The sequence below is a fragment of the Lethenteron reissneri genome, chromosome 37 (assembly GCF_015708825.2).
Source record: "Lethenteron reissneri isolate LAM-NWPU_2019-01 chromosome 37, ASM1570882v1, whole genome shotgun sequence".
In the NCBI taxonomy this organism is placed as follows: domain Eukaryota; kingdom Metazoa; phylum Chordata; class Hyperoartia; order Petromyzontiformes; family Petromyzontidae; genus Lethenteron; species Lethenteron reissneri.
In genome coordinates, this window is record NC_083815.1 from 4318498 (window position 1) to 4346126 (window position 27629).

The window sequence follows — 27629 nt, forward strand, 5'->3', positions numbered from 1 at the left end:
TCCGGCCAAAGTAAATTTCTTGTCTGTGCGAACTTTCATGGCGAATAAAACCCTTTCTGATTCTGATGGCATGTGAGGAGGCTTTATCCCTGTGTTATGGCAAAGGGCTGTTGATGCTACTAATAATGAATACAATTTACAAATAGGGCCTTCCTACAGAGGACTAAGCAACAGAGAAATGTATAGAAATGTATTTGTAAATCATTCACTCAGTGTACGAAGTAAAGTAACGCTGCAGTATTTTACTCTGCTTGGTTCACGTGGTAAAACAGACACACTGACCATTATCATGGCTGTGGTGAGTTGCTCTTGAGGTTAAACAATAAATTAGACATTGGCTGCTCCCCAAGCAATTCCATGTGCTTAATCGCACCCCCCACCAACCACACGCTGAAGTGTACCGCAATACTCCTGACAGCAAGCACGTTGCCGCATCAGTATGTGGGCCGCTACATAGTTATCTGTATAGTCTCGCTGTTTTGCAGCGTGGGCAGCTTTATTGGGGGATACCAACTTATGATATAATCGAATACAATAACAACGTGAAAATAGTACCGCATCTTTAAATGTGAGTTTGAAGAGGCGGTACGTGCATCTGCCAGTGTTGAGTAATAAGCCAGAGGTGTCCCCAACCCAATCCTATGGGGGCCTCCCTTTATGGGCCACCTCTTACCACTGCCTCCACCTCTTACCACTGCCCCCACTTCTTTTGTCCCTACCAGTTGGACTGCTTATAGAAAGACCATCCTGGACAGCTGGGGCCCCCAGCTTAACTTCCGCACTGAAGAACGCCGCTCTCTCTCTCTCTGGTGAGATCTGCCCATCATGGGGTCTTGCGGGCTGGATTTGGGCAGCAGTAGCACAGTAACAACCATTCTTTTCATACTGTATAGTGTTAACATAACCTTCTGTGATGGCTCACTGCCAATATGTCTTTTCCCGTGTGGAGATCGGCTGTGGATCGTATTCAACATAACAGTTGGTATTGTAGTTTTGCAAAATTCATTGCCCGAGTCTTTAGTCTGTTGTAGTAGATAGACCGTGATGTGCCATTCGCTACTGTGCGTTTCTTACACACGTGAGTTTGTAGGTGTTGGGTACGCAAGAGTTAAGTGCGTATGACGTTTTTAACTTGTCTTCTGGAATGTGCTCATAAGGTAAGCCAAGATACTTGCACAATTTAAAAATGTTATCTATGTAATTACTGCTCATTTAATATTGTTGTGTTTATATGATAAATATTGAAAGTTCAAAACCCAAACGTATTTTCGAAAATTATTTTCTCGAAAAGCCTTTGGCTTTTTAGCACATTGTATATTTTTGTTGGCTTCTATACAGTGCTTCCTGTTTAATGCCATAATATTTTGAGTTTTTTCACTTCCAAAGTTTAACTTACTAGAACAGTGTGCTCCATTCTATAATTTCACACCGGAGCATTGAACATGGCCCTACTATTGAGAGCAACCTTTCACTTTTATGCAAAATGCATAAAATGTTTGTGTTTCATGTTTTTCGGCCACTTAACAATGGTTACTTTGAGTCCTGATTTTTTAATTTAACAGCTGTTCTGCAACCCTGAAACTAATTGCATATATGCTTTATAAGCATTTAAAAAAATGTTTATTACGCGGCAATTGAGTCAAATCACGAATTGCAAAATAAACCAGTGCATTTTTTATCTTTATTTGTGTGCAGTCGAAACTTCAATCTCTTGACATCTGCACAAAGGAAGATTTTGCACGCAGTTTCTAATACATATGCGGTATAATAATGAGCTCCTTATTTGAACCAGAGGGCGAGGGTACATTTTCTTTCACGGAACACACAATTTTTAGTATTTCTTATTACTCTCGATGTTGTGACAGAATGACCCTCCTGAATCAGACTTTTGAGTGTTCGTGGTTGAGATAAATAGCCCCAGTGTGTAAGCTGGGTTTTTGTTATTGCTCATTGTGTGGCGCGTATCCCTTGGCTTCATCAGATACCATGTGATGGGGCACAAAAATCTGTTCCCCCCTACTGAGTTGGGACACTCTCTCCGGTTACAGCCAGGGCTGTGTTTCGCGTGCACTGATCTGTGTTTCAGATGGTGGACGCACCAATAATCAGTGCAGTGTGTTTCTCGCGAGTGGTTTGACCAAGCCATTCAATTAGACGGTGTACAATAATGTATTGGTCGCACAGTTGATTTAATATTATTGCCTCTGGTTATAATATTTTGTGTTTAATGCTTAAATTAACAAGGTAAGTAATGTTTTCCGAATTAATTTAAAACAAAGTAGTTTTTCAAGCAATTTTTTTAAAAACAGAAGTTAAATGAATACATTTTGTGTAGGTTTTTATTGAAAACAACACATTTACATAATTGTGAGAATAGTTCTGGTTGCTGCTGTAATCTTCTTAAGCTTCTGAATATTTTAAATGTGTCTCGGTTGCAGCAGATGTCACTGACAGGCTCAGCTGTGCCTGATACTAATGGTTGATCTCTGCACGTCTATGTACATCTGGTTTAGGTTCTCTGACGTTCGAAACAAAGGAAGTTATCCAAATACCGGGACAAGAGCCAAGCAGACAGGAGCAAAGTATGTCCGCAGAGAGAAAAGCTTCTTTAAGAAAAAATAAAGTCGACTCTACCAGACCATCCATGTCCCGGAGTCTCTGAAAGGCTGAGCTGTGTGATTCTGCCCAGGTATGCAAAGCAAGTCGTCGACGCAGACGGTGTTTGTGTTGCATCACGTTTCTCGTTTCACGGCATGTCCGAACAAATTTCAGAACTTGGGAGACGCTCATAGAGCAGCTGCCTTTCTCGGGAGGTGTGCCATGCTTCCTTACGCCAGATGAGAGAGAGAGAGAGCATGCCCGTTGCTTTTGCAGGAGTCTACCGGTGCAGCTCAGCAGTCTCTGCTTGGTGAGCGAAGAACTTCGTTCTCGAATCGGAACTCCAGTTCAACCCGCGCCCGGCTAAAAGACGACATTACCCTGCAGGCGCTCTCGTCGCAACCGTTGAAGCGAAAAGAAGTGTCTCCTCGTTGTGGCGAAGGCAAGATAATAGTCGACTGCAAACGTGGAGATGAATGGACTCAACAGCCCTGGTGGCCCCAAGAGCCGCCCAGGCCTGTCGGACATGGCCACGTACCAGCAGTGGCTTGCCAGCCGTCACGAAGCCACCCTCATCCCCATGAAGGAGGACCTCGCCATGTGGCTCACCGAGATTCTGGGTGAGTAATGCCCTTTAAAGCAACCGCGCCTCCGATCAGCACACGGTTGACTACGTGCAGTGCGAACGAAGTTCAACATGCATACGTATGTGTGTGCGCCTGTTATCATCGGCATGAAAATTATAATGAGGCCTACTGATGACATTGTCCTCGAGGGATATCAACAATGGATGTCATTAAGCCAAGTTGACCATGTACGGAAAAGTAGCTCTGATAAGATTTTGTTGATGGACTTTGATTACAGTATAGTCATTAAGTGTATTGCGGTCTATGGAAATTAAGTGCCGATTTAAATGTGTACAGGCACTAGCACTTAATGCATAAACGTATAGATATTTAATCTCTGTGGAGTAATTACAGAAATTATAAACAAGACCTACACTTGTGAAAACCTTAACCTTTTATGATTTCAAAACAATGCTTTTCCATATAATCATTATTTATCTCTCTGATCACTCAAGATGGCTACAATCATGAAAATTAATGACATTTGCAAGTTTCCTTGATTGATGGAATTACATTTTTAGAATATACTCTCACTTGAGGAAGAATAGTTACTTCTCAACCTTGAAGTGTGTGCCAAAGTATTGTGTATTCCTTTCCATCCACAGTTATTTTTAAGATGGTAAGTTGACGTTTTAAAAGTTTTTGGCTGAGTCCAGGAGGTTATTGAAATTGTATTCGCAAGAGCCTCGATTGATATGTTGAGTGTTGCACTTGAGTTGTGTCATTGTCAAATATGTAACGTAAGCCCTAACATCTGCATTAATTTATTTATATTTGAAATTCTTTCATGCGGAGGGATTTTAAACACTGCCTGAATTTATGATCTCTGCAAGCCATTTCTCACATTTACCAGCTGTAAGTAAAGATGTAAAGGGAGTACTGCATGTGCCTGTACATGTGTGTGTGTGTGCGTACATGTGCATGAATGTACGTGTGCTCGTCAGCGTATGTGAACAGGAATTCCCTTATGGGAGGCTTGTGGGGTTGCATGTGTAAGATTCAAAATTTTGAAAACCCCTTGTCTTCAGTAGGGTTTCACTGCCCTACATTTGAAGAGGCTTTTTCTGACTCGTTTTTCACTTGAACATAGTGTCTGTGTTTAAATAACATCTTGTAACTGTTCACCAGAGCTTCAGTTCTAGGTATGCTGTTCAACATTAAGATATTAAAAGTCTATAAACTCAATATGACTAATACCTTCGATTTAAAGCTTTCGTGACTGCAGGGATTCATCTTCTTGGTTCTTTCGGTAAAGTCACGTAGAATGGAATAATAAAATAATGAAAATAAACATAATAAAATAATTCTCACGACGTTCAAGACTGTCTTCTCGACAGACCTGTTCTTCACCTGAGGACGGCTGCTTGCGTTGTGGCCGAAACGTCGTGAGAATTATTTTATTATGTTAAATGTTTATTATTTTATTATTTCCATTCTACGTGACTTTACCGAAAGAACCAAGAAGATGACTAATACGATCAGCAGTAAAACAAAATCTTGTTGGAAGATAGTGCGATTGTGAATGTTATTTAAAATAGTTATTGCTGTTAATGCTATCATAATTGTCAGAATGAATTTACATTGTGCAGTTCACGGTTTAATTGCTTGTAATTTTTGAACAGTTATGCATAGGAAGCGGTATTCCCCATTGGGTTAGGAGCATGTGTTAAATGTTAGACTTGGCAAGGTGCCTGACAAGAGCTGTGGAGCGAAACAGACCACTGCAACACAGCATTTCAGCATGCTCAGCTCTGCGTGCCTCAATCACTTGGGTTGAATAAATGTGCACCTTATGTACAACACCGCTTTTTCCATCCCTGATGATTACTGCCATTTGAAATCCCTAGAAGTCGTACATTAATTGCACGTAAAATTTTCTTAATAACCAGCTTCGCTTCGACACATTTTGAAAAAGTTGATGTGACCGATTGTGCGGTTTATATCGAAACAACACACCCACCCTGAACCTTAGTTGAGTTGACACTTAAAAATTGGCGTTTATAAAAAATAGAAAAGTTTATCAAAAATGTTTCGTGTAATACTTATTTCGACCTTTCGTTTAATCGTTAATCGTACCATAATTAGATAGTTATAGCAATGAACAGCTTTGGTATCGCATGGTCGTAGAGTCTCTTTCACTTATAGTTCTTTGCCAAAGGCGCTTTTTACAATGGCAGCACAATGAATTTTTTAGCTGGACATACAAAAAAATATCTTTTCATCACCATGTCCCCAACTCACGGAAACGGGAGCCTCTGTGGGATTCCTTTGACCTTGGTGATAACGTATGCTGTTGCTGGTCCATGATAATGGCTAGGAGTTATATCCATTCCGTTCGTTTGTCGTATTGTTAAATTCATTTTTAAATCCTTTATATTAAGATCACTTGCTTGCTTGCGCGCTTACGACCGTGCAAATCTTTCGGTCGTTTTTTAACCCACTTCCCGTGATCCAATCGAGCTGACATTTTGCACACATACTCGTTGTGCGTGACAATTTATTTCCGTGAAATTTTTTTTCCAAAATTTGCAACTTTTTAGGAATTTTTTTTTCATATTTAATTTAAAATTCCAATGTGATAAAAATGAAACTCTTACTCAAGAAAAACAGAAATGAATAATAAAATAAAACCGATGCCACTCATATAAAGGATTTATAGTGAAAAACGTTGTTTTTGCGGGTTAATTTTTTTATCCTTCTTTTTTTTACACAGGTACGGAAATCCGCGCAGAGACATTCATGGAGCAGATTGACAATGGCGTCCTTCTCTGCCGCCTTGGGAGCATCCTGCAGGCAAAGGCTAAGGAGAACAACTATGCAGACAATGTCACTAAGGTGGGTTAAGCAGTTTTAATATACAACCCGGTTAGCACCCATACAAGTACATAAAGAAACGTGGAAAGAAGCCGCTTGGAATTACTCTGACTGAAAAGTTGAATACGTGGATCAAGGAACAGACGCAATTCTGAGATGTATCATCTTGAAGACAAACTATTCATGGGCTTGAGCATTACGCATCATTTGACGGGATTATTGGCTGAATGATTGAGGCTGGTGATGGAATGGTAGCCAAAGGAGGTAACATGGGCGATGGACCAGACTTAATGGAAAGGTAGCCCCTTTGAGAGAACATGCCTTGGAGGACAACCAACAATGGAGATAAGAGTGGTGAGATCAGTTCATCTGCAAGAGCGAGATGAATTGTGATTTTGCGAACCATGTGGGATGGTGATGGTGTGGTGAGCCCTTTATCCAGCAGTGGCTAGCTCATGGTGAAGATGTTGAGATCCCATTGAGACTATAAGTCTCTTTCAAGGGAGAACTGTTACATAATTAAACATATAATCTTAGGAGGGAAAAAACAGACAAATACAATAAACAATTAAACAATTCATGCTAGATTAAATCCTAAAATTACACGAGACAGCATTTTGCCAGTTTACAGTTAAACTTTTTTACAGAAATATTTAATGCAGTTATTCGTTTTTTCTTTGTTGTTTTGGGTGGCACTATTGGTGGTTCGGCTTATCTGTGCATTGTCCACTTGCTATCAATGAAAGAATAGTGGAGAGATTGTTTAAAGGGTAAATTTGCACTACTTCTGGGTTATTCCTATTAGTCACAAAAAAAGTGCAGATATTCGCACAGATAATGGGATCCATGGATTAATTTGAGGGCATGGGGTAACAGGAAGTGCATAGAATAGGAAGGTGAATAGAGTTGGGTTTCACATTGAGGTTTAGCAGATGGGCAATGATCAGAAGTGTTTGCGTTCAGATTTTCCACGCAATTAATGCAGTTGATTGTAGGAAGCTGCACAGCACACAGGCCAAGGCATGCAGCGTCAGAGCAATTCGCATTCACTGGGTTTGCATCAATAAGTAGGTGAAGAAAATGTATTTTGATCCAAATTATCCAGGTTTTATTCAAATACTTTTCCAAAACTGAATTGCTTTGCTTTAACAACCATTACTGGCCTATTTGTATTGTGATTAACACGTTGTTTTTACAGCGACTTCCTGTAATTGGATGGAATATGCCAATTGTAGCCTATTTTGACTTAACTAATTCACTGCATGCTCAGGATATTTCCACAACATATAAAGTACGTAATATACGTAAACATTCTTATCCTGTTTGCGTGTAGAATACTGTTTTTGGAAAGACATTTATTTCCACTGTATTTATTTTTTCCGAATAATTCGTATTTAAATAAACAGCAGTTAATTGAACGAAACGTGAATGAATTGGAAACCTGCTTTGTGTCTATTCACCTGCTGCCTGCATAGTTGGCTAAAGTACGGTGCAATAGAAGTTCAACATACTTACAAAAAACATAACGTTTTAAAAATGACCATCGCCAGCTCTGCAGAAATCTGCTCACTCATATATACATTGGAAAATTAGAATTTCGTCACTTTCACTTTGTGAAGTATTTTTCCAACCACAAGCTTGCATAATAAGTTAGTTGGTTTACACATTATATCTAGTTAATTTGGCAGCTATCCCAAATCGGCCTTGTGAATACATAACACCAACATTTTGCACGAGTAAGCCAGCAGTATGCACCATTCGTCCCCTAGCACACGCTGATGACTTGCAGTGATGTGCTCACGTGTGCCAAAAAAAGCCAGTTTCCTTTTCCTCTGCGAGGCTGAGCTGTTTTCGAGTATTTTGTGTTTTCAGCTGTGAACTGCACGCGCGGAGGGTGCGTCGCTCATGTCTTTAAAGTGTCATCTCGAACACGGAGTTTAGAATAATATTCTAAAACCTAATTTACAAAAATGTAATCTTAGACTGTGCTCCTCTGAGCTTGCAATGTATTTTGGACATTTGTGTGTTTATTTAATAATTTCCCCACTTTCACGACCACCACCACCCCCTATGCCTTGTTTCCATTTTTCCGCCCAACAGCGCTTTCCACGGCGGAAGATCCCCTGCAGAGCCAACGCCCCTGCTGGGACCTTCTTTGCACGGGACAACACGGCCAATTTTCTCGCTTGGTGCCGAGAGGCTGGCGTCGATGAATCCTGCATGTTCGAGTCCGAAGGGCTTGGTATGGCATTAAGCAGAACCTTTTCCATTTCACCTTCTGCACTCAAGGCACAATGACCCCCATTCTCTTAGGTCCCAGTGGGAGTTGGAGGTGCCTGCCATGGTGTAGCGGTTAGCATAACAGACTTGTGCTCCGAATGTCGCCGGTTCCATCTCACGGCACCGCAGTTGAAACAATGGCGCACGTTTTTTAAATCTCCCCCCCCCACGCGTCTTTTTCACTCACCTTGTTACCTTTTTCCAATGTTGTGTCATCAGCATTATCAGCATCATGGTATAAGATAAAGTATCCATTCGCAAACTTACGCAGAGCAGTGCATAGCTTTGCCTGTTAGAGAGCAGTCCGTGAAAGGAGATGTCGCATTGCTACTTTTGTGATCCCTGCAAAGGGCTGCAATTTGCCATACTCCCAGCTAAAGAGAAATGTTCCTAGCATAGCAGTCAACCCGATACATTTACCCCTCAATGCTGGAATTCAGCCAAATGACCTACCAAACTCATTTAATATGATGTTTTTTTTTAATGCAGTCATTGGTGATCAGGCTGAAACCATAATAAACTCGCCACACGTGAGAAACGGTTTAATCACAGGTGGATGAAACCCAGATATTTGCCTATGGTCTCAGGTGCTGGCTCAGTGCTCTGACCTTTGAGCCACCTTGCTGCTTCATCAAGAGCCTTTTAATTTATGGTGAGTTTAATCAAATGGAAATATGAGCAGTGCGTTTTGAACATTTCTGAGTAGTTTTAATTGAATTGTGTGTTGCAGAATCAGCATTGTGTGTTGCAGAATCAGCCCTTTTTGATACATCTATCTGCATGGAAGGCATTGCGCATTATGCCGCTTGCGACAGTTTAGCAAAGGTTCTTCATCTGTGCTAGAAGTCGGCAAAATCCGGCTTGCAAGAATTAGGGTAACAAAAAATGTTTTTGAAGTCAACAGAAATTTCTGGCAATCCTGCTTGGCCAAGCTATCAGGAAGCCAGCGCAGCAACAACCTTTTTATTGGAAGCAGCCGTAGCAATGTGACAGGTTTGTGGCATGAGTGGAGAGGGCTGAGTTACAGTTACCAGCTCCCCTGAAAAACACTCATATTGCTTAGTCATTGTCTCACAGCGATTGCAGTGTCCTGCAGAGTTGACCTTGCGACGATGTTGGTTACGCATTAATATTTTTTATTGACACTCTTGGTAAACTGTCACACGTCTGTGATGATTTGCGCTGTGTTGAGGAGGACATGGCATGCCTGCAGTTCACAGGTCTATGCAGGTCTTTATTTTGCTGAGTTGTTGGTCAATGTGTGACGATGGCCACGTTTTTAATTGCATATCTACAAAATGGCTGTTGACGTATTTTTAATCGGTAAGTTTGCCGTGTGCACGCTTGTCGGTGGTTGAGACGTTTATTTTCAGTTAATTAAACCCCCTGTGAGATAGGTCCACATTTATTATCTTCATTTTTAGTGGAGTAGTTTCGTCTGTCCTCTGGTTGTTATTTTTTTTATTCTTTTGGATGGAAAACAGGGATCGTCCTCTTGCTTTTTTTTTGCCATATTAAGTTCTGTCCACGCGATCATGTGTGCCAACACAAAGGACACCACTTGTGGGTCGTGAAAGCAGCTTTGATTTAAGAATGTGAACTCGTGCCGCTAGTGTAAAGCAGTGATATAAATAGTCCATATAACTGTCCATTCAGCCGTGGGCAGTAGTTGTATACGTTTTTGCATGTTTTTCGGAGTTATAAGGATACATTTTATATTGCAGTATTGTGCAATGAAAGGCCCGTTATGTTTTGAGGGCAGGTTAACACAAAGCCACGCCCTTTTGGTAACTCTATCATCTGTGTCACCGAGTTGCATCATTCACAGCAGGATTAGTGTTTCGAACTTGGTGATATTTGGTTAGACCTGGACTGGACAAACACGGTGCCCTGCCCCACTCGTCTGGAGCGCGTGATAATATTGGTGCAATGCAGCAGCTCTTTTGCACAAGTGTTTCCAAATCGACGAGGACCATGGGGTGTATAGTTTGTAATGTCCTTGCTTCTGCACAGGAAAACAACATTTCACATTGAAAAGTAAATGATAATAAATATTTCAAAACATTTTTGTTCTGATTTCAAAAGTATATTTTGTGGTGATTTATTTTGTTAGAAATGATAATAAAAATATCATTAGCTCAGGGCCTTCATACAATCTAGTCCTCATACTCTACACCTACCAGTCATTGCCATTTAAATGCACATTGAGTGTACTTCTATGTTCCCACGTCCAAGCTCGCCATCACCAACCCGCATCGGCCTGTGTGGTGAAGTATGCTCAATTAATCCCTTTAACATGCACGGTGTGGAGGAGCCCTCATCCAGAAGTGGATTAGCAAAAGGGCTTTACTTGTGCATTACACAAGATCAGTTGTTTAAAATAGATATATGGTAGGCATGTAACAGTTCATCGAATACAGTTAATTCTTACGCTCACAATGCACACAGAATTGCGAGTGTAAAAATTTTTTTTTTCATTTTACATAAGTTGTATGTGTAATTGGTTTCCGTAAACCCCTTCAATCACTTCAGGCACTAAATTAACAGTGGCAAAAATAAATAAATCTTTCATCGAATCACAACTCCGAATCGTGACAGTTCGTCGAATTGCAATGGGGACGCATCATTGCAAGGCTAAAATTTGGACCGTGTCTTTAGATTAAAATATTCTTGCCAAGTGTGCAAGATAGAGGGATCGCAAGGCATGGTACTGAAATCTCATGACAGATGTAGCACTCAACAAGGCAATGCCTATGGATTTGTTACCACACACGCTTCATGTGGCCATGCACCGGTTTGAAATTGGCTTCGAAATGCACCGTCTTTTATCGGCACGTCTTGGCATTGAACTCTACCCTCTAGGTCCAATGGCCTGCTAATGAGTACACGCGTGCGTGTTATGGTCAGTGATGACGTCACTCTTTCCGCAGCCTTCCAACAGCTCTGAAATATAACCTGCCTTGGCATGCGAACAACAGGTGCTTTATTCTATGTTAAATAATAACTTTAATCTTTGCAGGGAATTAAATGTATGACAGATCTGTTCGGGTCCCGTACATTCCGTACTTGACTCCAGCCAGTTGTCTGAAGGTCATAGTGAGAATCCACGGAGGTGTGGATAGATGTTGCAAGGTACTTGTTTTGTTTGATGGGTCACCAACAGACGAGTGCATTCAAGGACGTATTTTACTAGTAGGAACCTCCTGGTTACACCGGCCCACAGGGGATTATTGCGTCCGTCGTGCAGGGAGGGGCTGGGTGGGGAAGGAGGGGTTGGGTGGGGAGGGTGGGGATGGGCTGGGTGGGGAGGGGCTGGGTGGGGAGGGTGGGGCTGGGTGGGGCTGGGTGGGGGGTGGGAGGGAGGGGTCGGGGCTGGGATGGGGAGGGGCTGGTCACCCCGTGGTGCCCTTATGAAACTCAACGTTTAACCTTTACACGCCGGCTTGTGCCCCCGCCCTCACAGTCGGGTATATTTGCGGAATACACCACGCCGCCGTTGACCCTGGTCATTGACCGAGCAACCCAATGCTCCCTCCGCAGGAATGTGTTAGCTGATGCAATTCGCTCCAATCATCACAGTACAAGTCCTGCTGTCTGGGACTGCCTTCCGTGTGTATGAATGGTGATGTTAAAGTTACGTGGAATAGAGTAGCCTTTTGAGAATATTTGTTTACAAAATGTTTTTTTTACGATTCAATGAGGCCTTTAAATGAACCTTCAAATGAACGCAACTGTAAAAAAAACTACTTCTTTTAACTGTAGAGTGTAGATTGGCTATATTTATTTGTTGTAGCTTATCTGATACAGTGCAGTTTACAACAAAAGTGTCTAAGTTTCGCATATCTTCGTGGAAAAGGACCCTACATGTAGCAGATAGCCTATTGTTTAGAACCCCCCCTACCCCCCCAATTCCCAATGCATTATTCCATTTGAGGTTGAATTTCCAGAAAATCTAAAGTTTGCAGTGTTTCCTGCGGGCTGTTTTGTGCCATCTAATAGCGCAGATTTGCACTCATGATGATAACACCATTGCAAATCGACAAAAGTAGCAATGTGCAGCTGAGACTATAGTATTGTGCCGTTGTAGGTAATAATAGCAATATTTTTCTGTAGATATTGAAGCTCGTGTGATATTTCCCCCATGGTGTACCACATCTTTAACTTCGTAAGAGGTGCAATATTTCTCATCTAAGCTGGTATGTGGTATATTTGTTTCTGCCAGGGGGATGACCTAAATTCATCAGCTTCTAAAGAGTTTAGTCTCTTGCTCCTGTATGTAAAAATTCATCAAACAAAAAGCAGGTTTTATAAGTGTCCACTAAAATGATTACGTTTAAGAATATTTCTCCAAGTTGAATTCCTGCAGCTAATGCTATTTAAAAATTTTAGATGGCTTTGTGGCTCGGAGATTTATCAGGGATCTCAGATATAGTGGGTTTATGGTATTAGCCTGGCCAATTTTTGCTCATTAAACTATAATTTGTATTAAATTTGGATTTTCACTTCACGTGGCTAAATTTCAGCGATGAAATTTAAACCTATCGGGTTGACCGCCCTGTGACACTCTCACGGCAGAGTATATGGTAAAGTATGTGACACCTTTCCTTTAGGGTTAAAATACCACGTGACAAGGTGTTTCTCATGTCATGATACAACGGCAACAGCAAAATCGGAATACATTGGGGGGGGAATTATTTTAAAGGTATGAAGTAATTTAACATAAAACTAAATTGTGTGGCAAATGTGGTTAATACAGACACACTGACCATTCAGATCACTTTAGTCTGTATGTATGTTGAACTTCTCTCGCACCGTATATAGCTAGCCGAGGTAATCTGTGGTGCTCCCAAGGTTCACAAGCTGTTAAGCATTGGTCACTCCTGAGGCATTCATTGCATGTGCTCAGTTGTACTCCCAACCAAGCACATTCGCTGAAGTTTCTTTTCCATAGGTCTCCAAAGTAACTACAAATCATTCCATGAAATTTACTCTTCTTGCTTACATCATTATGTCAATAAACTGTGACTGGCATCTGCCACCCAGATGCAGCCACCGTGAGTTAGTCCATTGTCTTGAAAATTGCACGTGCATCTTAATTCAGTTGATTGATTGTTGGGGAAGGATGGACACCAACCACCTGGTTACACATACTGGAGTTAGCTTCCCTCTAGTATCCGTCAGTAATTTTCCATCATTCTACCTGCTTAGAGGTGCATTTTTTTGCTTGAGTCATCGTCTATAATGATCACATTGTGTTCCCCTTCTGCAGTGCTACACAAGCAACCTCGCGAGGTTTGCCTTTGTCTTCTCGAGTTGGGACGCATCGCCGCCAGGTACGGAGTACAAACCCTTGCACTCACCGCGTGAGCTTACACAAGGAATGAATACTCGCCTATGGAATGCACTGCAGATGAAAAAGGAAGCAGTTCTGTCTCTCCACAAACAAACACCGTAGTGGAATGCCGTGATAATGCGTAGGGAATTCTGTCCAGACTCGAGACCTTTAATTTTTCATTTGCCTTTCACTGTCTCTCTTGCTCAAAAAAAAGTAAATTAACATCTTTCTCGAAGGAGACCCATGCCCCAAGTGTTCTGTACAAGCTCTTGACAAGTGGTCACATTTAGACGCTGCATAGTTGCTAATTTTATTGTATTTTTAAAGGTGTAGCCAGGTTTTTCAGTGGCAATGCTAAATAACAGTACTTGGCAAATTAGCTTGGTAAATAGGGGCATACAGTAGATGTGTGCCTATCCTTTGCCAAGCAAAAGGTCTGATATTTTAACACGGGAGCATTATTTAATGAGCCAACGTGCGCGTTTGCATGATTAATAACAGCCAAACCGGGAGAAATAGAGCTGATTGTTAAGGGATCATGGCATCCTGCACAGCTTATCCTCGTTTACATGTGGAACTTTAGGCCCTCTTCCATTAGTGCCCCTTTGACAAGCTTGGCACTTCCTTGCCAGGGGATTACTGACACGTTTAATGAGTGTACAGCCGATGTCGATAGTAGCTGTACCATTACGCTGGGTGTTTCATGCATAAATTACCTTTTTTTCTCCATCTGACTTATGTCCTTTTTTTATTGGCTTACAGTATTCATGGCCAGTGTACATGAGGTTTCAAATCAATAATTATACAAGCCTACTTTAAGTTTTCTCCAATTTTGAGCCGCAGTTGTGGCTTGCAGCTTGGGGATTGCACCTGTTTTATATTCCAATTGACATTTGACTTTGTCAATATAGGTGGGCGATATTGCATTTACCAGAGCACAGCCCATGTTCAGAATAATTTAAGTCCCCTGTCGTACTGAGTGGCGGTGAGGCTGAGAGGCAGCCGAAGACAAAATCTACACTGAACAATGAATGCTGCTGATATGCAGGGAAAGTAGCATCAACATTTGAATATGCAATTTTCTTGAGGGATGTTTGGGTTTCTAATTTTTGTAGACAAACTGCCAGTGTTAAGAGCAAATCTTTTATTTTGTCTCGGCCACTGGGAATAACTCTGCTTTCTACCACAGAGAATATGATTTTGAGGAGGCAGCAGCCTGCAGTGAAAGTTTGACCTTTTTAGTGATTCATCTTGCAGTCTTTAGGGATGGGCATGTTCTGGCACCTGAAGGTCTCTGATCAGTATTCCATATATGTTTTTTGTGCTTGCTATCTAGAGCTTGATTATAATACAGCGCTTTGTCAATCCACTGCTTCATGAATGCTTCTCCACACCATGTCAGTCACGGCGTTGTATTTTTACCATACTTCATGCTCGTTAGCACATGTTGGTGAAGGGTGTCCCAGATCGTACTCGCCACTGGTGTTGCTGTGACCAAGAATCAAATGCTACTCATTTATTGAACTTAACTAAGATTACTGATTGCAGTGACATTGGGTTAAGTTTTTGTTTTTGCATTAAGGGACTCCTGTAATAGGGCAATCAGATTTTACTCAAGTCTGTGGTGTTAATCTACGAACAACTCATTAATACACACATTGATCCAAGTGATATTTACAACACGAGGACATCAATTAATATCCCACTGCTAATTCTTTATACCATTTATCAGAGGTGGAACAACACATTGATTAAACAATAATATCGATGCCCATGGTAGCGATCCGTTAATTCTATTGCATATGTAAGAAATGATGTTTTGTATTTGAATGTTGTATGTAATGGGTTCACGTTACTAGTGACGACTACATTTACGACAAAGTAAAAAAAATCATTCTTGCGAAGAATTGTGGCCCTGAGTTGTAACAATTTATTGACTTTCTTAGGGGGTGTAATTATTACGTCTGCACTATTTGATTAAGATGATCTTAAAATCTTAATTACATTTTTTGCAGCATTTAAGTATTTTTTATTCCATTGGTAATATTACATTGAGATAAAAATGTCGAAAACTATGATTTAAAAGTACCTTGCAACGTTAATTTTGATGACAGTGGTTATTAGGCTGGGTGAGTGTATTGGCAGTCTATAATGTAGACTGTAGCCTGGTTCTTAACCTCGGTGAGTGTGCTGGCAGTCTTTCATGTAGACTGTAGCCTGATTTTTAAGCTGGTGAGCATATTGGCAGTCTGTAATGTAGACTGTGATAACCATTGCTGCAGTCTATATTATAGACTACCAGTACACTCACCAAACTCAATAACCAAGCTACAGTCTACATTATAGATTGCCAGTACACTCACTCCGATTAAGAACCAGGCTACAGTCTACATTAGTGTTTTTATTTTTTTTCGTTTATTTTTATTACGTACGTGACTTTCCCGAAATAACCAAAGAATAGGAACATGTGTGGTTATTTTTCATTTTAGGTGGCCGGTCTGAGGTTTATATTGGTAGATCACTTTATGAAGGGACCGCTACACCTACACTCGACAAGCCAGCATGAATAATTCCACGTGTTGTCTCGGCGCTGAGAAATATTGGACCAAAAAGTTCAAGACCGATCATTTCCACTGCCCACCCAGAGGAGGGAAAGCCAATGAATGATAAAAAGAAAAAAAAGCATGAATCACTTGTACATCATACATGTGCGTTTTCTTCTCGGAGGCTGACCTGTCAAAAGCCCTTTCATGCAAGGGCTTGTAAAATTCACTTTAAATACGGAAAAAAAACACGTAACATCCACCATAGTTGACATGCCGCCACTGCTTTGCTCTGAACTCTATTTGTATTCCTTTCGTGCTCACGGTCCGGAGGCCGAAGCACACATGTGTATGTGTGCGTCGGGCGTGGTGTTGGCCACCCACCCCCTCCTATGCCGTGCTGGCCTTCAATAGGTGCTCGCGAACAGCACCTGAGGGGGGGATCTTTGTATGCGTGCGCGCGATGTGGCCACGGTGTCCGCTGTGACCTGCGCAGGTTCGGCATCGAGCCTCCGGGGCTCATCAAGCTGGAGAAGGAGATCGAACAGGAGGAGGCCCGGGCGAACGCCCGCTCGTCATCCGGCTCGTCGGCCTACTCTGCAGTCGCCGGCGTCGCCGTGCACCTCGTGCCCGCCATCGCCCTCTTCCTTCCTCTTCCGCAACGTTGGTGGTGGCAGCCTCTTCCAGCACACCCACCACACCGCGGGCTCCCAAGGAGAAGAAGCAAGTGCGGGACAAGGTCCTGGAATCGGCCGTAAGTTGATTGGAGATGGCATTGGCAGCTAATGCTCCTGTATGTATATGTGTGAACTTCTTTCACACTGGCATGTAACCAACCGTGCTTATCGGAGGTGCGGGGATGGAGAACAAATTCCTGGAGGCACGTGGAGACTATTTTAACAATGCAGGTCACGAGGGGTCATGAGTAGAACCCCACGATGGGTGTTAAATATTCGGACATGTAACGATACATTGCTTTATTGATAACAAATAATTTTATGATCTCGATATATGCACTGAATAGTGTACTTTCGATTTACAATTGTTGCAACATATTTCTAAATTATGTATTAATGTCACATGTACGCTAACGGAGTGAACACAACTATTATAAATGAGATATGACGTATAACAAACAATGCAAAGAAGGTAATGAAAAAGGCCAAAAACTCTATTCTATAATCAAATGTTGACCCCTAAATAGTAAGATTTTATCAAATCACTTTGTTCGGCGTGAATCGTTGCATGCCTCGAGATATCTGCTTGCAATGCATTGCTTTGGAGCCAAGTCGATTTCAATGTACTGGGCTGCAAGATGACCAGGAGATCGCTGTGCCGCAAGTTGGTTCATGATGTACAGACTTTTTTATATTATCTTCTCGTGTACGTGGGCTTTCTCTCGGCGCTCCGCTCTCTTTCTACACAATGCACACTAAAAGAGAAATTACAACATTCTTGAGATGGAATGACGCTTTGCTGGATACATTTATGCCTTTATTATATGGTATGCACTTCCCCACCTGTCCAAATGTGAGGGCAATGGCAGGACCCCTTTCTCCTCATGGTCCCAAGGGCCATGAGGTGAAAGGGGTCCTACAGTGCCGAAGATGATGGGCCATTTATATTCCTTATTATACATATACATTGTCATACGAATGCATTTGTTTCATGTTGAAATTATATAATATTTAATCTATTATCCAATGGACCTTTGGGATCAATCTATGCCAGTAGTGTAAAAACAAGTTTAATCCTGGATCAGTTTCAACTTCACTAAGTCTTATCAGCAGGATGTGACCTATTTAACAATGCTACTGGGTAACCAGATGTTATTGACAAAATCCAGCCATAGACACTCTGGGGCCAAAATTTAGCTGTGATACTACGGGTCCCTGAACACATCTTTGCAGTTATTTAAAATATTATACTTATTCATCCATTCTTAGATTGGTCTGACCTGATTTGCGAACTGGGCAAGTGGCCTTTACCTGGGTTCCCACAGAATTCTTACCAGGCCAAGCGAGCCATCAGCATGGTCCATTGCAAATTTTCCAGCAGGGCCACCCAAATAAACAGTGGTGATATCACAGGGTCAGCTCAGAAGTGACATGCACGCATCCAATGGCGTCTCTCATTTAGATCAGCGTAAAGGACATGGTTTTGTTTTTTTTAACAGACGTGATTACAAAAGCACATGTCATTGATTAGAATTAAAAAAATAAAGTGTCCTGTAGGGCCGTACCAAGAATGACCCTGCACGGAATGGGTTTGGGTTCTATTGACTGTGGAAACGCAGCATAAAGATTTGTTTACAAAACAGTGCATTATGGTTACATTTAATACCCATTATTACATTGTTTGGTGCAGCAGTTGCACAGTGGTTATCACACTGCGCTTATGAGCGTGGTGCATGCCGGTGATCCATCACTGGAGGCAAGGGTTGGTAGATCACACAAATGTTGTGCGACTCCCTTCCCCGTAGGCATCGAGGTGACATACCCTGGCTCACGAGGAGAAGGCAATACTGCTAGTGGACTTATCACCATCTGTTTCCATCTTTATGGGGATAGAGCATTGCCCTCCTTGTCCGCGTGGATTTTCTCCTGGTTCTCCGGTTTCCTGTCGCTTGTAAACACACTCATTTATTGGCAGAAAACATTAAAATAAAAAAACAATGCAGAAAACCTCTTGGAAAAGTCATACTACTCAATGTGGCTTTGCTGGATAAATAAGTAAACTAATTTATGCAAATGTGTTACTGGTCACAGATAACTTGAGCGGCGAGAGATGTCTGAACCGGTTAGCTGACTCACTAGTGCGGTTACGTTCGATCAAAAATAACTCCCTATGACTTTGCAGCTTTCATCCAGCAGAGAATTGCAAAGGGCTCTCAGTTTATGTTTTAATATAAAGTTACTACAGTTTAGACTTGCTGTTTTTGCGTGAGAAGTTGAGGAGATAATTGGATTTTGGAAGTACAGGTAGTCCTCTACTTACGATGGAGATGCGTTACGACGACCCCATCGTCGTAAGTCGAAAATATCGTAAGTCGAAGACGGCCCAGCCTACCCAGGAGTCTTAAAGAATGGTGATCATTTAGCAAAACAGAGCCATTTACAGTACCGTACTGTATAAACTATATACTGTATGTATTTATTAATTACAATACTGTATTGCACAGTAAAATGTAAAGTATAAAAAACAAGGTAAATTCTTAGCCTACCTATATGAACTGCAATTTAATAGAAAGTTTTCTCAGGAAACAAGCCTATCTGCTATAAAAACTTTTAACATGCATTGAACGTATCGTGGTAACCTTAAAATGAAATCGCTAAAGCTACATGATTCTGTCCGTCGTCTGCATACTTGAACGATGTTAGGTTGTTGATGGCAATTTTGTCATATCGCTATCGCCATCGTAAGATCGAAATATCGTAAGTCGGACCATCGTAACTCGAGGACTACCTGTAATAAATAAAATGTAAAGCAACGTGGTGTTCATTGCTTGCTACGCTGCTGATTTGTTTAAAATAAATGCAAAGTCAACTCTTTCAATTTTGAAAAGTGATATAAATGACGCTAGTTAGGATACACACATAGTATTGGCTTTTTAATTAGCCCAGTGAGGGGAAAATAAATAACTGCATTAACAATTTCGCTCTTTCCCGGGCTTTGTGGCAGATTTGATTGAAGTTATTCCAACACGGCGCTTTGATCCGAGTGTTGTATGGGTCTTTTGTTCATCTGATACTGCCTGATCTTTCAGAAGATGTTTTGTTGTTGTTGTTGAAAGATTGCATTTTATTAATTTGGTTCATACATTAGAAAATATATATATGTTTTTACAAATATTGCTTATATTGTTTTTTTTAGATTGTATTTGTTTGTACATGTACGCTATCCTTAACACTTTTCCCCAGCATGGAAAAGCAGACATGTGAATTTTAATATTGATTTTTTTTTTCAGACTCCAGTTTCAAGATTCAAATCTCTCCTCTCTTCCGTAATACACAGGAATGCTGTTTGCAACATGAGAAGTTGCGTTTGGAATGTTGCCTACAACTATTCTCTTTCGTTGTAACGGAGCAGATCAAGCGGATATCAGAGAAGCTTCCGTGTCAGTGCCAGGCAAGCTTCCAGGTGGAATATTATTCCGATGGAAGATACCGGTTCGGGGACAAGATCGTCTTCGTCAGGGTAGGAACATGATATTTTATCTTAATTATTCATGCTGTCGTACCCATTAAGCCTGACATGATTATTTTTTAAAATTCCACCATTTCCAGGACAGCTTCGGGATGCATTCATCCAGAAGTCGATTGTAGAGTCATACATTCTTATATTATTTAGACCAAATTGAAAATATGTCTGTCTGAATCGGCACCACTGAGATTTTTGCAAAGTTTGATCCATACAGCTGCCCTTAATTAAACAGGATTCTCAGTTTACTGAGCTGGCTTTATCAGACTGATCACAAATGAAATCTCGTTTTGAAATATGTTTGGTTGACAAAAAACAATGAATATTGTGTTTTATTTCATAAATAAGCATGGACTATATATATCAGCTAAAACCAAAAATATAATGCATGCAACATTGACATTAAAACCTCAAAAATATCTACTTAATAATACGACACAAATCATATTTGGAAGCAATCCTGATATGTTTTATTTGTTTAAAATCAATAAAAAAAATTGTCCGAGGTTAATAAAGAGCAATAATTATTTGAAAGCTGAAAATAACCATAGGCATTGGGTAATAGGGGTCTATAGGGGGACACACAACTGGCCAGTCATTCAGTGCTGTCATCCTCTGGGATGGTTTGCCAATTAATTTCACCTTTCTATATTTGGGAAATTACCAGAATGGTTTTGCCTTTCTCGTAATTTGACCGCGGTGGCACAACTGAGATATAATTAGTGATGGAAAACAATATTCGTATTTACACTGCTGCACTGTTGCATATTCCGGAGCCATAATATTTGAGTTAGGATCAAAATTGTAATAACCAACGGATGTCTAGCTGCATCGCCATATGAAACAGTGTGCCGTCTGGTTTGACCTGTAAACATTTGTGGGGTGGGCTTTTGGCACATTGCGTTGAGACTCTCTGCGGCAGCCCAGTAAAATAAACTGTGTAGCCGATGGGTTGCAACTCAAAAGCATAGCAGCATGCATTTGTATTGAAGAGAGCTGGATTTTAACAGGTGGTGCGGCTCGTGTGCCTATGATCAAATCACCTGGAATGTGCCCGAACATGTCAGATTTTACAAGCCAAGCAGGAGTTTTGAGCCTTTAAAGTGCGTCGATGGATGACCACCTCGCACACATTGTTAAAGGCTGCGGTGCTGCATAGCAGACAGCAGAGGGTAGTGCTGCAAAATACATTGTACTATACGTCTGTGTTTCCACATCTATTCTGCCCATCGTCCTCAACCAACGTTGATCAGCGTGGTAAAGTAAATGACGAACATGGCCTGCACGGTGTTCAGAGGCCCTCATCCAGCAGTGGATGAATGAAAGTCTTGTACGATATACTTGAGGTTAGCGTGACTCTTGTGTGCAAATCACAACCCAATGTGGTTATACAGCAACAGTGTATATTTTTTTGGTCCAAAAATGTGAAAAATAATACCTCTTTGCCAATTCTCCAAAATCATTGGCTTGTATAACAGCAGCATGGCAAGTTAGAATATGTGGTGAATAGCCCAATTCGGTAAGCAAAAAATGCTCTTCAAAGATTTTCAGTTTGGTTGTTGGATTCATAATTAAAATAATTCCTTTCCCTGCCCGTTGTATGCGTCACCGGGTGGCTTTTTAAAGGTCACATTCGCACACCAAAATCCTTGGAGACCATCTTTCAGGTTGGGGAAGAAGTGGAAGCGCGGTGTTATGAATCACTCTCCTACAATAAGACCAACAGTGGGGTAGAGTGATGGGTAAAAAGGCCGTGTTCATTATTTTTCCAGATTTTAACCTTTACATATTATCTGCATAAAATACAGCCACTGCCGATGAAGTAAATAAACAGAATTGATGAATACTTGAACGCAACTATATTTATATACGTATGATTACATGGTATGTATGTACACGCTTGTGCGTGTGTTTTTTTTTAAGTTGGTAGGCAAGGTTGAACGTGAGCAAACTGAAGAGAAGAAGGCAGTCAGGGGTCCACAAATTAACGTTGCAGAAGACGAGGTTGAATAAATTACCGTTCATGCATGCAGGTCAGCGAAAAGCAAAGTCTGCATGTGCGCTCAATCACAGCCTAATGGTTGCCCTTGAGCACAGGTGTAAGTTAACCAAATGCATTTTGAACATTCCCTAAAAAGCCCCAGACATTAAACAACGAATGCCAAGCCGTGTGCTCAATTTATGCTGCCGGGGTTGCATTGCGGAATTTAGCGAAATGGTCCGCTGTTCTTTGCAGGTTGCACACGGAAGATGGTGAAGCGACGGTATAATACGGCAGCAAAAGCTTGATCAGAAATCTGGCGTAGCAATTGCCAGCACTTGTGTTTATGCGGTGAGGTTATTGTGCGTTACATTAATCGCAGGCATTGTAATTTTTTTTACGATGAATAGAAATCCGTGACCTGCCTGTTCATTAATATGAATCACCGTTTGATATTTTGTGGGCATGCGTAAGCCGTTGTTATTGGGCGCTGTAAAAAAAAGGATAGCATTTTTCTGTTTCGGTCCCCCGCCTTTCACTGGCTCGAACGCAACAGACACTTGCAGGCCAGAGTGCCCGAGGGGAAGGGGAGCCGCAATAAAAAATTCATCACAGGGCGAGGTGGTAATCCACATGGGATTTTGCTTTCAGCGGAAGTGCGGGCGGGTGCTGCAGGGACGCGTGGGATGGTGGGGGGGAGCGCACGTCGGGCTGGGCTGCAGGGACCAGGGGCGGTGCGCACGGACTGTTGACGCACTTGCCTGCGTATTGGTGGGAGTGGTTCTTGCTCACGGAGTTGGCAACGATGACTGGAAGCATCTGGGGGGGAGCCCCCCCCCCTGTCCTGTTTAGTCTGGGTGCAGAGACTCCACCAACTGATGTGCGCCTCCATGTGATCAAAATGTATGCTTGAAGTCGACGCGTGTAGTACTGTAATAATAACGGATTGACTCATCAATTTAAATAGGTTGCCCAGCTCATGATATGTTCACCAACTCTTGTGTGTAAGAATATAATATTTATCAAATATGCAAATGATATGCCGTCATATTTAGAATCGATTCTTGAATTGAATTGAGACCTCTAACAATTTATCGAATCGCTAGGGGTGAGCCGTTGAAATGCGAGTTAGACGTTTTTCTTGCATTAACGTTACACGAATGAGGATGCTTAGCAGCTTATTTGAAAATGTTGTCAACAGATGACAGTTACCCGTATTTTCTGTGAATATTCAATTCGTGTATTTCCCCCCTGTTATTTTAGTAAATGTTTTGCAAATGGTGCCAAGTGCAAACATTCTCAATAAATCCTCAGTGAAAGTATGTATTTTAGAAATTGTGCACATATTCTATGAAAAAAAAATCGTTAAGCATTTTCCGAGTTGGATTCATGTTTTTTTTTAAAATCTCACTGTAAAGCAAAGCGTAAATGGAGTTAGATATGATATTCTTAAGCTTTTTTTTTGCCTTTCCCCCAAAATGTTATCTAGATTCCACTATCAACGTCAATTACACAATCCATTGGGAACTCGTTCAGAGTAAATGCATCACACCATGTTGGAGATTATCATAGAGCTATTTCTAAAATGCCTTCAAGCGACCTCGTATCTATACGAGGGGAAACAATTTTCCCACCTGCACTGCTACGGAGAATATTAATTGTATGACAGTAAAACCAATATTTTTGTTCTATCTCAGAGCTGGATTATATCCAAATTAACAGCAAAAAACACATTTTAATGATGGATGTTTCTATATACTTACTGGTGACTGAACCAAGACCATGAACTCCCTACACTTGAGAGCCTAGTTTAAGGGCACCATGGTGGCGAAATGTTAACTATCTCGCCTGGTGTACTGGAGGTCGTGAGTTCGATCCCGAACCTGGCGGGCCTGTGTATATGTTCTCCCCGTGGTCTGGTGGATTTTTCTCCGGGTCTTCCGTTCTTTTTCACCACATTTAGAAACATGCCTTTATAGTATTTGGCTGCGATAAATGTTCACATGACAAGCCACTTTGTTGAGCTATCGTTGGTGGCCAGGTTACTTCTGAAAATAGAGCTATATACCTGGTAAAATACTAAGACGCACAGGCCACTGTCTTGATTCTAACCCAGGCTCCCTTCAGTGGCAGCTTAGTCTGACCCTTGAGCCACCAGGAACCTCTACATTAGGCGTTTATTTCTTCTGAATAGAAATGTGTACGCAGTGTTTTTCTGCCACCTGCTGGTCTCATACAGAATGCAACAGAAGTAGCAAGCTGTTTGGTTGAATGAGTTACTTTTATTGTGCGTGCACTTTAGTCCTGTGCACTCAAAAGTTAATTTGGGTACTTTAATTCGAAGGTCATCCAGTTAAAGAACTGATCGGTTGCACATTCGCATTCCCTTCGTAAAAATTAAGTTCTATAAACGGTAATTATTCATGTTATTGGCAACGGTGGTGGTATTTGATTTTCAAATTCTCTGGGCTTTGCTGTGAAAGAAAGCCCAAAACCAACTCATTCTACGGTTGAATGAGAGGATCAAATAGGCTGAAAACCACGCTATAGAAACGTATTTACATTTGAATATGTATGTATTTTTACTTTCCCAACAGATGCTGCACAACAAACACGTGATGGTGCGTGTGGGCGGAGGCTGGGAGACCTTTGAGGGCTACCTTCTCAAGCACGACCCCTGCCGAATGCTGCACATATCACGCGTCGACGGCCGCATCTCCGGCCTGCCCGTGCCCGCGTGTGCGCCCTCCTCCCCGGCGACATCCAGCTGCCAGTCCCCCCTGCCTGCCCCTCACTCCCCGGCAAAACCCAACGGCTACCTGATTTCCACCGGCAGCTACAAAAGCCGCAAGCAGGTGGCGAGTTAGGCAGGGCCGTACGGAGCGAGATGTATGTATGTTGAACTCCTTTCGCACCCGTACGTAGCCGGCCGTGCTAATTGGAGGTGCTGGGGAAGGACGACAAACTACAACACAAAGCGGTTCTAAAGCAATTAGTTTTCAATCTAGAAGTGGGATGGTCTCAAACTGTCTCGTCACAAATGGTTCGTCCGGATGGGCTGACTGCAGGGTGATGCCCTGGATTTGGTGAACTCCATGGACTGCCAAGACAACTGTGTTACAAATACTGTTTTTTTTTAATTGCTGATTGGTTAGAATCGCTGAGAAGCTGTTTATGGGCAAGTGGTGTGGGACGCATGATGTGTTGGCAGTTGGTGCTTATATATTTTAGAAAATCTGCTGTCCAGAGCGGAGCTAATGGGGCATGTTCAGCCATTTGTATTTTGAACTTTTGCGGGCTTCAAGTATTGTAAAAAATATATAGTTCTGAATGGGGTCATTAGGAGAAGCTTGCTTGTATGATATAAACCTTTTTGGACCATTCACTCAAGGCCAGAGCCATCTGAATGCAATCGGTGAAAAGTGAAGCAATGTGTACATGATAGTCTGAATGAATGCATTATACGTAATGTTTCCCTTAGTTTCTGTTTCTTATGACCAAACTTGTTTTAGTCTTAGTTGCGATTACTTGCTAGATTTTACGGTTATTCTTGCCAGCAAGAAACAATTGTGAACGTGTTTTTTTTTGCTGTTCATGCCATTAGCTCTCAGTAACGGCATATGAGCAGCCCCATTGCATACCTGTAGTGATAGTGTATGCATTTCCATATTGAAAAAACAATGACAGTTTGTTCTTTACATTTATTTTCAGGTTTTTGAAAATGATTTGACTATCTTTTAATAGCATACAAAATCCACTTGTTTTCCCGTGGGAATAGCTGAAAATTAGTAACTTAAAATGACATGTTCTTGAATGCCTCATTGTTCAGTTGTGTTCATTGTTTGGTGAACACCAGTGCCTTCACCTTTATACAGGTTATCCTGACTCACAGTGATTTTATACACACCAATGAAAGTGCAGTACCAAACGGTTTTTTTCAGTTTCTTTTTTTTCTCCCGTTTATGTATTCTAAGGAGCAATATTTCTCAGTGCACGAATTGATGTGCCTCATTAGATTTTACTTTTTAACTGGTAATTATACGCAATGCTCAAGCTGTCTTCTATATAATACATCAGTGCCTTCACGTTGTAAAGCTAGATTATGTTTCAAATGTGTGTTTGGGCATATAGCTGTGTGTCAAGTCACAAGGTTTACTGTAGCAGTTCACAAAATATTTCTTTAGTTTTGTTTTGTTCAAATCATAAACACTAGCTACAACCCTAGAGCATCTTCAGTTAATTAGAATGCTCTGATCATCTGCATCTCTAACCGCTGTAATTAGGTATTATGCCAAATGAAATATCACGATTCATTGTAATGTACTGGCACCACGCTAAAAATCACAAATTCAACGATTTTCTCGAGCAGTGCCTTTTCAAAAATATATATCTCTGCAAATGCAGTCGTTTACTCTTTCCTGTGACCAGATCACCCAAAATGTGCCTGTTCTCAGAAACGAAGCTGGAGTTGAGTCTACAAAGTTCTTGAATGGGCAACCTCCATGTAAAAAAGTACGTGCCAGGCTGTGGGGTTACGTGGTGGGCAGCAGTGGGCAGGGCAGCATAATCCATTGTTGCACTGAACTTTCTGCGTGCCGCAACTTCACATCCCCACACTGACCAGCATGGTGAAGCACGGTCAAATAACCTCCCAGACCCACATGGGATAGGGAGGTCCTCATCCAGCAGTGGATCGACGAAAGGGCGATACAATGGACACACTCTTACAGCAACTTAAATTATGACAATACCACGTTCTCCTTTATTATTCATGAAATTGCAATGCGAATATTATTTCGAAGCAAAACATACTTTAAATGGTGTGAAACACGTAAGGGGCAATGCTTTATTCTCGTAAAAAATATCAACTGATATTTACATTTTGGACCTTTTTTATTATTTGGTTTTGACAAACACTACAGTTTCGATTTAAAGCTTTCATGACTGCAGGGATTCATATTCTTGGTTCTTTCGGTAAAGTCACGTAGAAGGGAAATAATACAAATCAAATTCTCATTTTTATTTTATTGCTTAAATTTTTTTACTTTATTATTTCCCTTCTACGTCACTTTACCGAAAGAACCAATAATATGAAACACTACAGTATTCTACTTCGCATGATAAAGAGCCCGGTCGCCTCCCTGCTTGTGTAACCTTTAAAACGCTTTTGGTTGGAGCAGCTCTGAAATATATTGTACGATGCACTTTAGATTTGTAAGACATTTCCACAATACAACTTTATGGATTCTCGA

At 41.4% G+C, this 27629-nt stretch overlaps 1 protein-coding gene across 1 annotated transcript in view; it reads left to right on the top strand.

Annotated features, from left to right (window-relative positions):
• GAS2 (growth arrest specific 2) overlaps window positions 1-27629 on the top strand; it is a 32719-nt gene extending 5090 nt beyond the window's left edge. Inside the window, 11 exon segments of the mRNA XM_061566388.1 lie at window positions 723-809; window positions 2514-2689; window positions 2875-3218; window positions 5938-6059; window positions 8139-8280; window positions 13588-13651; window positions 16693-16798; window positions 16800-16844; window positions 16846-16950; window positions 20286-20393; window positions 24975-27629. Of these exon segments, the coding sequence (XP_061422372.1) occupies window positions 3071-3218; window positions 5938-6059; window positions 8139-8280; window positions 13588-13651; window positions 16693-16798; window positions 16800-16844; window positions 16846-16950; window positions 20286-20393; window positions 24975-25244 (1110 nt within the window). The 5' untranslated portion in view covers window positions 723-809; window positions 2514-2689; window positions 2875-3070 and the 3' untranslated portion in view covers window positions 25245-27629.